The 13,238-nt window shown below is 26.7% G+C and overlaps 1 protein-coding gene across 1 annotated transcript; it reads left to right on the plus strand.

The window, feature by feature from the left end:
* The first annotated feature begins 8,062 nt into the window (after nt 1-8,062).
* Nucleotides 8,063-8,593, plus strand: LOC149889073 (uncharacterized). The gene has a single exon (XM_090089178.1). It carries the CDS (start codon nt 8,063-8,065, stop codon nt 8,591-8,593), a length of 531 nt encoding a protein of 176 aa, XP_089945304.1.
* Nucleotides 8,594-13,238: the final 4,645 nt, after the last annotated feature.

The following is a 13,238-nucleotide window of genomic DNA, read 5'->3' on the forward strand; positions in this document are numbered from 1 at the left end:
TGGTGCTTTGCACTGGTATTTCATTAAATACCATTGCTTGTCTACAAGCGCAAGTATAAATGACGCTAAAGAAATTTATAGGTTAAAAATTGGCTAAAATTTAAAGTTAATATTCTGCACTGTTAGAGAAAATAAAAACTCAAGATCTCATTATTTCGTTTCTTAAAATTGATGTGTATCTTTGCAACATATCGAGTATAAATAATGTAGTGAAATCTTGTTTAAAACTCTTTTCGTGAGATCCTCACTAAAACTCGTCTGAAGCAGTTGTATAACAGTTGGAATAAAAATAGCAATAAAAGTAAAGAAGTGGTTGATATTAATAGCAATGTTAAGTGCTAATCTTTAACTATATCGAATAGATTTGTTTTGGCTCGTGTCGAACTAAAAACTTCATAAAAACTAAGTTCAAAAATAGAAAGTTTATTATTTCTGAATAATAATTTTTGTAAATATAGAATTAAAAAGGCAAATGTTTATAATAATTTTTTAAACAAACGCTTTTTTGTTTGTCAATTTGCTCATTAGTTTGACTCCTTACAAAAAAAACTGTAAATTAAACAAACGTGTAAACGTAAACAAAATAACTGTCGAACAAAGTAAGCGTCTCACATGAAACCTCAAACAAACCAAACTTCTTTTCAAACACATTTTATCATAAGTGAGAGATTGTTTTTGCTCTTTTTTAGGAAGTCTTTCTATATTATTTAGTAAGGTCGATGACTTTCTAAATGCTGATGAATCTGAGTGCCTGGTAAAAGTATCAGTCTCTACTATATTGTTATTGTCTGGCAAGCTGTTTTCGGAATTAGTTTAACAGTTCTTTATGTTTTTAAAATTTATTAAAGTTGTCAATTTATTGAACAAATAACAAAATGTCGCCTTAGCGACATTTTTGTAAAACATTCCAAACATTTCTGATTTTAAGAGTACGATGATTGTATGAAGTTAAATTCCAAACGACAGGGGGAAGGTAATAGGCTTTAGGTATAAATACTCACATGTTTCTTTTAATCTCTTTAGTTTGACTCCTGCGAATTTTTTTTTATGTGTTTTAAAAATCTTTTTATTGGTAAAAAAAATTTTTTTGAACTCTTTGTTTATTCCAACCTACAAACATTTTTCTGTTTATTTAAGATAATATTCCAGCCTCCCGGTAATTTAAAGCCCTTACCCACCCATCCCTCTTGTTATTTGAGAATCAAGAGTACAGAATGTATGCTTTAGATAAATTGATATTTTATTTGATTTAACTCTCAAAATTTGATAATTTCTTAATAATAAAGCTTTTTAATGATCGTCGTGTACAGTGATACGGTCTTTAGTTGAACAAATAGCGAAGGTATTAAATTTACAAGGAACTTGCATCAAACTTGCATTAAATTAAATTTTAATAATTTTAGTTTTTTTTTATTTCTTAATAATAAAATATTTAATAAATAAATTTAATCTTCCTCGACATTCAGGGTTAAAGTATTTGAAAAAGCAAAGCAGGTTTTTAACTTAGAATATTAAGTTTTCAATCAAGATTGCTTCTTCAAAATGACAACAAAACTTTTTTGTTTCGCTTAACTTTTCACATTAGTGACCAGGGCCGTTTTCTAGACACCATGGCGGCCCTTGACAAAAAAAAACAATTGGGATCCCCCTTTGGAGAGGAGTGCGACTGCGCGAGTATTACTCAGTCATTTTAATGCAGTTATGTGCTCGACGTTCTGGATCCCCCTTTAGTTTGGGGCCCTTGGCAAATGTCCAGCTTGTCCGCAGTATACTGATGGCTCTATTAATCTTAATTTTATTATTTTATGTTATTACTTTTATAATAAATATTTTTGTTTTTATCTTTGTAATTATCATTTACTACTATTCTTATTAAAGTTATGATTTTTTTTTATTATTATCGTTATTATCTTTATCTTTCAGATATAAAAAATAAAAATCACACACGCCCACCCACACACACACCCACACACACCCACACACACACATACACACACACACATGTGTGTGTGTGTAGGTGTGTGAAAGAATGTTATGACGAAAAAAGAATGTTGTATAAGACAAAACGTAAAAAAATAAAACATAAATAGGAACGACTCCGTTTTTAAAGAGTGCATTTTAAACTTTTAATTTAAACTATCAAAAAATCAAAAAGCGAGCTAAACTTTTTAATTTTATATTCATATTTTGAATATCTACATGTAAATAACCTTTTGTGAATATGGTATTTGGCATTACTTTGAAACCACATGAGGTTCTTTTTTAGTTTTTTTTTTCCCTAGTTTCAAGCTGTCTGACCATTAATTTCTAATGCTAAAGTTGTTTTTGATTAATAATGAATAATAGCACTATGTGAAATATTTTTTTCTTTGTTTTGTCATTGGGTTGAAAGTGTGTTTTTCTACCCCGTTTTGACAAAAACAAATGGAAAATAGCTGTTGTTCCACAAAAACTTTGCTTCTGTAACCGAGACAGCGATAATTTGAAATTTGTGAGTTTTCAAGAAAGTCCTCGATTCGTATTGAATAATGAGTATTTTGCTAGAATATTCTTGGACTGCTTATATTGTTCAGATGATCCAAGGTTTTTTCAGAATATTCTACAATTTCAAGAAGCCTTTAAAACATTCAAAAAACTTTTAGAACTTTCATGGAACATTCGAAACTTTCTAGAACATTCTCGTCCGGCAGACGCATTTTGATACGTCTGTGGCGAGTTTATCAAAACTAGAGCTAAAAAGTACACTGTGAAAAGATGTCCGAAAATGCGTGAAGCCTACAAAGCATATTTTGGCACGCCTGTCAGGGATTAGGACAAACTTTTGGCATCTCATTTCGCCTGCAAAGTCTGCAGAAGAACTATGGAAGGTAAAACACATATACAAACAATATATATATATATATAATGTTAATAACTATGTTTCATTCTGCTTTTTTTACTGGTTCGTACAGGTAGTACAGAGGTAAAAACAGAGCTTTGAGATTTACAACCCCCTGATTTTGGAGGAAGTCAATTGATCACTCAACCAATTGCTTCTTCTACATAGTAGACTCTTCCAAACGTCGAGCAGGCAAAAGTGCACCTGCTATAATACAACCTGACCTTCTGTCATCTGTTGCGCCAGTGCCACACTGCTCTTAGCTGCCCTTACCCACTCCTACAAAGAGAGAGTAACAGTGTTAACAAAGGAAAATGTATTTCAGAAGAAGATGAAGACACTGATTCATACTTCAAAGACATAACTGAGCAGAGAAATCTATGTTACCCCAGCTAAGAAGACATCAATGAGTTGATTAGAGATTTAGGTCTCATGAAGTCAAATGGCGAACTTTTAATGTCAAGACTCAAGCAGTGGAATTTGCTAGATAAAAGTGTGAATATCTCAAGTCAGAGAAGGCGCTATCAGCGTTATTTAAACATTTTTACGCGTTAAGATGAGCTTTGCTTTTGCCACAATGTCATAGGTCTGTTTGAGGCAATTGGAATTACTCTCAACCCCAATTAGTGGCGGCTCTTTATAGATAGCTCAAACAGAAGCCTCAAAGCAGTGCTGCTTCATAACGGGAATAAGAAACCATTTCTTTCCCTCGCTCTTACTCCTCTGTCCAGCTCACTCTGTTAAGCTCATAAAGGAATCTACCACAATATATTGAACTTTGAACTCCGCTCCTAAGGGTCTTTACTGAAAACATTATGGGGGTCTATAATTGGAGTTCTTGAAAGTAATCTACAATATAAGCCGAAATTTAGAAAAACTACTCATTTCTAATGTTTTTATTTTATCACTTGTGTATTTTTTGAATAAATAAATGTTACTATTGCATTTATGTCGTTTTGTATCTAATTTGTGCATATCATATTTTTTTATTCAAAACACTTTAATAAAATCAAACTTTAAATTTGCCACTTTTCCCTATGATTATAGTAAATTTCATAAATATGATTATCCTGGAAAAAAAAAAAGCAAAATTAGAAATGAATAGAAGAATTTTTTCATGTTTTCTAGACATAAGGAAATAGAAAATAACAGTTTCAACTCAAGGACAAAACCTTTGTTACACGGTGAAATTTATCAATTCGGAAAGCGTTTCATATATAGAGCAATTTTTGTAGATTAAAGGGTGTATCTAGGAGGGGCTAATGTTACAGAGGTTAGTGTTACTAATGTGACCGTCTAATGTTACATGTCCCGTCTAATGTTAAATTCTTAAAACTGTCACGGCTTATATATTCTAACCCGATAATTTATTTAAACATTTACATTCTGGTCTTTTCACTTTAAGCATTGTTTCCCAACGTCCAACGGAAGGGTAATTTGAATTTTAAAGGGGGCAGTAACAATGTCATTTATGTTTCTTCTGAGAATAATTCAATTTTTAAATATTAAAATTTATGTTACATAGTGAGAAAAAAATTTTAGAAAGACAAATAGATTTAAAAAAAAAAATTTGGAAAAATTGACTAAAAGTGAACAAATATTGTTATATGCACATTAAAATGGTTCAGAAAAAATACCTGGTCACTTGTGACAAACTGCTCGCTGGCGAAGTTTCAAATAAAATGTATCTTAAGTTAGTTTGACCAAGTTTTTTTTTTAACAATAAAATATTTATATGAAATATCTCAGCTCATACAGATCCACACAATATCATCTGAAAAATTGGTTCAAAAGAAAGTTTAATTTGGCTAAGCATAATATTAAGAAATTGTAAATACTTTTGCTGAATTTCTTATGATTTTTGTAACTCAAAAATTTAAACTATTTTTTATCCACATACCAGTATTGTGTCAACATTAAGAGAACCATCTTGTTACATTAGTCAATTGATTCGAGGCTGAAAGTTTTGTAATGCCCTGATTGTCATGGTATCGGTAAAGGGAAGTTTCGCAAACACTTCTGTAATATTAAATATTCTGTAATATTATGTATTCATCTTATGAATGTGGAATATAAAATCTTTCGTTATAAAACTTCAGGATAATTTTTGGTGGCAGTTTTACAACAACCGGTGGAGGTGTTTATAGTATCGGTATTATTTGACACGCTACCCAGGCCTCAATATAAATCTCGATGTTATTTTATATTTTTGTACCAATAACTTTCTAGCAACGACAAGAAACGTTTTTCAGCCGAATTGTTGGCATTTTTTCAGCCAATTTGTAGGCATTTTTTATACCTTTTGTAATAAGATACAAAAAAACTGATTTTTGAGTAGTGTAACAGTATGCCTAAGCACCAAAGACTTTCCTAATTAAATATTTTCTAACAGTATTTAAAGAAACACGATTTTCACAGTTTTTCCTGAAGGATTTCGCAAATTCATGATAACAAAACCTTGAACTGGCTCTTATATGCCAAAATGTAGTTCTTCTTCTTCTTCTTCTTCTTCTTCTTCTTCTTTTTTTTTTTTTTTTGATTTCCCAGATACTGGATGACTTTGATGCCATCTATCGTTTTTTAAATGTTTTCAAAGTATTAAAGTATAAAATGTTTCTCAAACCAAATTCTCAGAAACCTACTTATTATATCTCTGTTGCTGAGGCTTTCTTCATACCCTTTAACTTATATTTTATTATATTATATTATATTATATTACATTATATTATATTATATTATATTATATTATATTATATTATATTATATTATATTATATTATATTATATTATATTGTATTATATTATATTGTATTATATTATATTATATTATATTATATTATATTATATTATATTATATTATATTGTATTATATTATATTATATTATATTATATTATATTATATTATATTATATTGTATTATATTATATTATATTATATTATATTATATTATATTATATTATATTATATTATATTATATTATATTATATTATGTTATATTACATTATATTATATTATATTATATTATATTATATTATATTATATTATATTATATTATATTATATTATATTATATTATATTATATTATATTATATTATATTATATTATATTATATTATATTATATTATATTATATTATATTATATTATATTATATTATATTATATTATATTATATTATATTATATTGTATTATATTATATTATATTATATTATATTATATTATATTATATTATATTATATTATATTATATTATATTATATTGTATTATATTATATTATATTATATTATATTATATTATATTATATTATATTATATTATATTATATTATATTATATTATGTTATATTACATTATATTATATTATATTATATTATATTATATTATATTATATTATATTATATTATATTATATTATATTATATTATATTATATTATATTATATTATATTATATTATATTATATTATATTATATTATATTATATTATATTATATTATATTATATTATATTATATTATATTATATTATATTATATTATATTATATTATATTATATTATATTGTATTATATTATATTATATTATATTATATTATATTATATTATATTATATTATATTATATTATATTATATTGTATTATATTATATTATATTATATTATATTATATTATATTATATTATATTATGTTATATTATATTATATTATATTATATTATATTATATTATATTATATTATATTGTATTATATTATATTATATTATATTATATTATATTATATTATATTATATTATATTATATTATATTATATTATATTATATTATATTATATTATATTGTATTATATTATATTATATTATATTATATTATATTATATTATATTATATTATATTATATTATATTATATTGTATTATATTATATTATATTATATTGTATTATATTATATTATATTATATTATATTATATTATATTATATTATATTATATTATATTATATTATATTATATTATATTATATTGTATTATATTATATTATATTATATTATATTATATTATATTATATTATATTATATTATATTATATTATATTATATTATATTATATTGTATTATATTATATTATATTATATTATATTATATTATATTATATTATATTATATTATATTATATTATATTATATTATATTATATTATATTATATTATATTATATTATATTATATTATATTATATTATATTATATTATATTATATTATATTATATTATATTATATTATATTGTATTATATTATATTATATTATATTATATTATATTATATTATATTATATTATATTATATTGTATTATATTATATTATATTATATTATATTATATTATATTATATTATATTATATTGTATTATATTATATTATATTATATTATATTGTATTATATTATATTATATTATATTATATTATATTATATTATATTGTATTATATTATATTATATTATATTATATTATATTATATTATATTATATTATATTATATTATATTATATTATATTATATTATATTATATTATATTATATTATATTATATTATATTATATTGTATTATATTATATTATATTATATTATATTATATTATATTATATTATATTATATTATATTATATTATATTATATTATATTATATTATATTATATTATATTATATTATATTATATTATATTATATTATATTATATTACATCATATTATATTATATATTAACTTATACACCTTGTACAGAAAGTTTAAACGCACTAGTTTTTTTAACGTGTATAGTTTTTTTAAGAAACGATAACCCGATAAATCGATGAGATGTGGTCCACATTTTTTATGTTTATTTATACTAATGGTTTAATTTAATGATTTAGAGAAGAAAAAAAATGTAAGGATACCATAAAGGAGGTGGAGAGTGGTCAGAAAAATAACGGAGCAATTAAGTCCTTTTCAATTTTTTGAAATAAAGTTTAAACGCACTTTGATTGGAAAACTTGTAACTCTTGTTAATTGATTGATTTTTTTTTTTGCAGTCGCATTTTCATCACTCAACAGCCTGCTTTCGTTAGCATATTGTATTTGCATCTTTATTCTTTTTTTATTTTTCAAAAAAAACTGAGTCTACAATTTGATTCAACCTTCAGCAATTTTTAACTGATAAAACTTTATCAAAAGGTCATATTTTCATGGGTAAAAGAGCTTTCTCATCGAAAAATAAATGGCAAGTCATTGGCATGCATAAAATGAAAATAAGCAATCGAGAAATCGGCAAACACTTGAATATTTCTGAATTTAGCGTTCGTACAACAATAAAAAATTACTTATCGACTGGTAGTGTCAATGATAAACCTCGAATTGGGCGCCCAAAAAAACTGTCTGCTCGCGATGAAAACATGCTTTACACGCTTAGCAGACGCAACCCAAAAGCAGGAGTATCAGATTTGAGTGCAGAAATTGATAGTTCGCTTGTGGAGAAAACAGTTAGTCGTACGACAATAAGTAAGTTATTACGCAAAAAAGAATTAAATTCGTTTCATGCTGTAAGAAAGCCTATGTTGTCGTTAACCGATCGTCTAAAACGAAAAAAATGGTGCAAAGAGCGTTTAAATTATTCAGTGGAACAATCAAAAATGAGTATCTTTAGCGATAAGTCAAATTTTGAAATTATTAACAGAAAAAACAAGAGATTTGTTTGTCGCAAAAATACGGAAAAATAATTGAAGTAACACATACAAATCTGTATTCAAAAAAGTGGTGGCTCTGTCGGCATTTAGGGATGCATATCAAGGCTCAGGCTTTGGTTATATTTTATATACGAAGGAAGATTGAACCAATATGGGTATCGCGACATTTTGGAAAACTCGCTTATCCCTAGTTGCGATTTATTCCAGGCTGATCAAAACTGGTTATTTCAACAAGACAATTCTCCATGTCATACAGCACATTCAACTACCAATTATTTTGTTGAAAATAATATTCGACTCATGACATGGCCAGCACGATCACCTGACTTAAACCCGATTAAAAATTTTTGGAGCTGGATGGATTAACAACTATCAAAAAGCAAATAACTAGTCATGAACTGCTTAAAAAAGAACTAACAAATTTGTGACTTGAAATACCAATCAAGATGATTGAAAATCTTATTGAATCAATGGCAAGGCGATTACAAGCATGTATCAAAATCAACGGGGGTCATATCCCATATTAACATATTTCCATGACAAAAAATTAATAAGTGTGTTTAAACTTTATTGCACTTTCTTCTCATCAATTTTTTGATTATTTCTATTTGATATTACATTTCAAAAAAGATTTTGTGTTTTTTTCTTTCAAAGTTGCGTTTTTTTCCTAATTAATAATTGGCTAAGAAAAAAAAAAAACAAAAAACGAAGACCTTGCATCAGATTTTCTCTTTGCACCAGTCCAAATTTACCATAACATACAAAAAAACAAGTGCGTTTAAACTTTCTGTACAAGGTGTATATTAACTTACATATACAAAATCTCAAAAAAAATCTTTTATATAACTAAACTGGTCATCATTAACAATATTTGTGCAACCTTTTATAGAAAATGATCCAATATCAGCAAAACAGTTATGAATAACAGTTGGTTTAAGAAGAAAATAGAAATCGATTTTAAACTATTTACTTTTTTCGATAGTAAAATTAGTTACAATCTTTGTTTACGACTTTTTTTTTATAATATATTCTGTATAAATATGTTAAATTGAATATATTTAGGTCAGGTGGGGTTTTATTGCCGCTGGCAAAGTCATAGCAACAGTACCATTACCTTTTCTTACGGATTTCTTTTCAAAAGACGTACGAACTCGCACAATATTTGCAATTAATTATAAGTTAAATATTATTGGTCCAAACTACATAAAAGAAATTTTGCAAATAGTCTATTAATTTGATTTAATTGCTAATATTAAACACATTACAATGAAAATTGACATAATGTACTCAACAATGCGACAGAATTGACTATTTACACAAACATAATGAATTATACAAACAAAATTCTCCTAAATTCATATTTTGGGGCATAAAACTAGTAGCCTCACTTGTTTAGAAAATCCAAATGTAAAATAAGGTTTTTAGACTTTTTTCAAAAAATCGATTTTTGTTTAATTTGAATTTTCATTCGAAAACTACCCTATATTCTCATAATGTGTATTTAAGCAGTCATAACGATGTACAATAAATTTTTTCTCCCACGGTTTTTTACTCCCCGGTAAAAATTTCATATTAGTTTTTAAAATTTTAAAAATCTTATATCAGTTTTTACCCCCATTATGAGATTTTTACTCCACAAATCAAAATGTATTTTATCAATACTTTTAGTCGTTTTAAAAATTGTGGTTTCTTCAAATCAATAAAGAAGCGATTCCATTTAATATAAATATTATTTAGACCTTTTCTAATATTTTAGTTCAGTGATATATAATTATTATAAATTAAAGGACGCGCACTGAACTTCCCGACAATTAGATTTTTTAAAGATAAAAGACAGCAAAAAGGAAAGTTGATAAATCTATTTTTAGGAGAAAAACAAAGCAATATATAACTGAAAATAATGTTTTGTAATTAGCAAACCAGGGAATAGATAAAAACCAGGGAAAATCTGGCGGTAAGTTAAACAGTTTATATATTTATAGTTGTTTATACTACTTAGATTTATTTTATATTTCTAATTGAATTGCACTTTTATAATTGTGTGATACTCGTTTGATTTGGCCGATACTTTTATTGTGTGGTGCAAGTCATAACTTGAAAAAAAAAATTTTAAGATTTTAAATGAACCTATTTCTTACTTTTTTTTTAAGAAAAAAGTTATTTGGTGTAAAGAATAGCAACATCTCACAATTAAGTCTATTCATAATGATAATGATATTTCCAAGGAGACGAATTCATTATCTGGTCACATAGGCATCATTTCAACTGCAGAATGGTAAAGAAAATTATCAGCGATGTTTCAGAACGTATTAACTGTATAAAAGCAAACTTTGGACGGTTGACTGTTATTTTTTATATTTGATTTTTTGTTATTTAACTTTTTTGTAATAACCTGTTTTTTTAACATTTAAATAATGTTTTGTTTGATTTAAATTTGCATACGATTACATTTTTTAAAATAAGTTTAGTGAGCTTTAAGAAAAGCTGCGTTTCGTTTATTAAACATATTTCTTTAAATTTATCTCAGCTTGCTATGTATATTATAAGCTATATATTATATTATTGTAATATAAATATTATAAACTAGAGGATGTTTTGTATGATAGTATATTTTAAATTGATTATTTAATTTTGATAAAATATATTTCAAATACTTTATAAAATCACAATTTTTTGTCTAATTTGTTTTGAGGGCCCAGTTATTTTTGTTGGTTAGGGCTCCCTCTCGATCTGCCACTGAATCTGTGTCATTAATATTGTATAAACAAGTGCGAAGGCATGGCTGTTTTAAAATTCAGAATAACTCCAGGATTGTGAATTTGCGAATGAGCTGTCTGATAAACTTCTCAAAAAAAAACTGGTATTCATCAACGTATGACGAGTGCATACCATCAACAAGCAAATAGTTTACAAGAACGTCAAAACTGATCAAAAAAACGCACATTGGTAAAAGTGCTAAAAGATGCTGCTTATGAACGGTCATTTATCATTGATGGTGTTTTGTTTTCAATGCGAATTAGACCAACTAGAATTTCGCCCTTTTACATTACTTTATCAAAGAGAAGATACACTGCCTACTGATATAAATCAGACCGCGATCGAATTAAATTATAGTGCTATTCTGAAAATCGATAAGTCAAATAACGAAAATGCAGATTTGGAAAACTTTCAATAAAATGAAATGAAAAAAAAAATGAAATAAAAAAAAAAGAAATGAAAAAGTTTATTTTTGACGAAGTTCACTGAAACATTCAAAAGTCACCAACAAAAGTAAAAAAGGTGACTATGACAAGAGAATCAACCCAAACAATAGTATTCCAATTGGAACAAACGTTTTATTACGAAATCATAAACGTGCTGATAGGAAAAACAGAAAGCTTGTAAATGCATGAATAGGACCATATATAGAGGCGACTCCATAGAAGCGACTCCATAGAGGTGACTCCATTGAAGCGACTCCATAGAGGCTAAAGAAAAATGGAAACTGCTTTTTCGAGTTTCTTTTATCAAAACTATGAAATGAAGATGAACACAAATCAATTAGAGATAATTAATTATAATAATTATAATAATTATAATAATTACAATTATAATAAAATGTGCAACGAAATACCCGATGACTATTCAAATATGACAATTAGGACGCATCTTTGTGAAACTAAAATACTCCAAGATGCAATATTGACGCGGCGGTAATTGGATCAGCTTTATTCATGGGGGTAGATATCCAAATATTTTGTAAATATAGAGCAAAAGTAAAATTGATGACCTACTCATGCAGCTTAAGGCTTAACAAGTTAAATATCCTTTATTTGTAGAGAAATCAATTGGAACCGCTTTGATGTTGCGCCCCACGGAAGTACCACAGTCTCGAGAATGTCGCGTCGGTAGACTTCTTGGTTGATTTTGACTCCTTGATCCACGAAAACGAGGGGGGTCTTACCGCTAGCGCAGATTCCGCCCCAGACCATGATGGACTGCGGATTTTGGCGGTGTTCGACAATGGCCAACGTGCCGGGAACCTCAGCGGACCAGCTCCTGTAGTTTTGGTGGTTGTGCGCCTGATCGACGGTGAACAGCTTCTCGTCCGTGAACAGGATGCGCTCCCATCGCTGAGCAGCGGCCCGACGCTTGAGTTGGCAACATCTCTGAAGCCGCACACGTTTGTTTTCATCGGTGAGCAATTAAACTTTTTGGAGCTTGTAAGGCATGAGGTTAAGCTCCCTTTTTGCCATTTGTCGCACCGATTCACGTTTCATTCCGGTTTCACGGGCGATTTTTCGCATAGAGACCCTCGAATTTCGCTTGACTCGCTTCCTGATGATCTGGCGGTTGGCGGACGTGTTGACGGTGCGTCTTCTACCACTTCCTGGACGGCAACCATCGTGGCTGAGCTCCTTGAAACGATTGACGGCCTCGGATACAGTTTGCTTAGGCACATTAAGCAAGCGAACAATATCACATTGACGCATTCCTTTACTAAACAACTCCAAAATTGCACTACGTTTATTTGACATTCTAAAAATATAATATATTTTAGAGATATCAAACGACATAACATATATATACTAAACATAAAAACATGGAGAATCCGAAAACCAATAAAATTAATTGGATATCGTAAAAAACTTTATTATCAGGACATATTAAATTTTGTCTCCGTTTTTTATAGTCACTC

This window comes from Hydra viridissima, unplaced genomic scaffold, assembly GCF_058129835.1.
Source record: "Hydra viridissima isolate aposymbiotic clone 2 unplaced genomic scaffold, HvirCarnegie_v1 scaffold_5, whole genome shotgun sequence".
Lineage (NCBI taxonomy): Eukaryota > Metazoa > Cnidaria > Hydrozoa > Anthoathecata > Hydridae > Hydra > Hydra viridissima.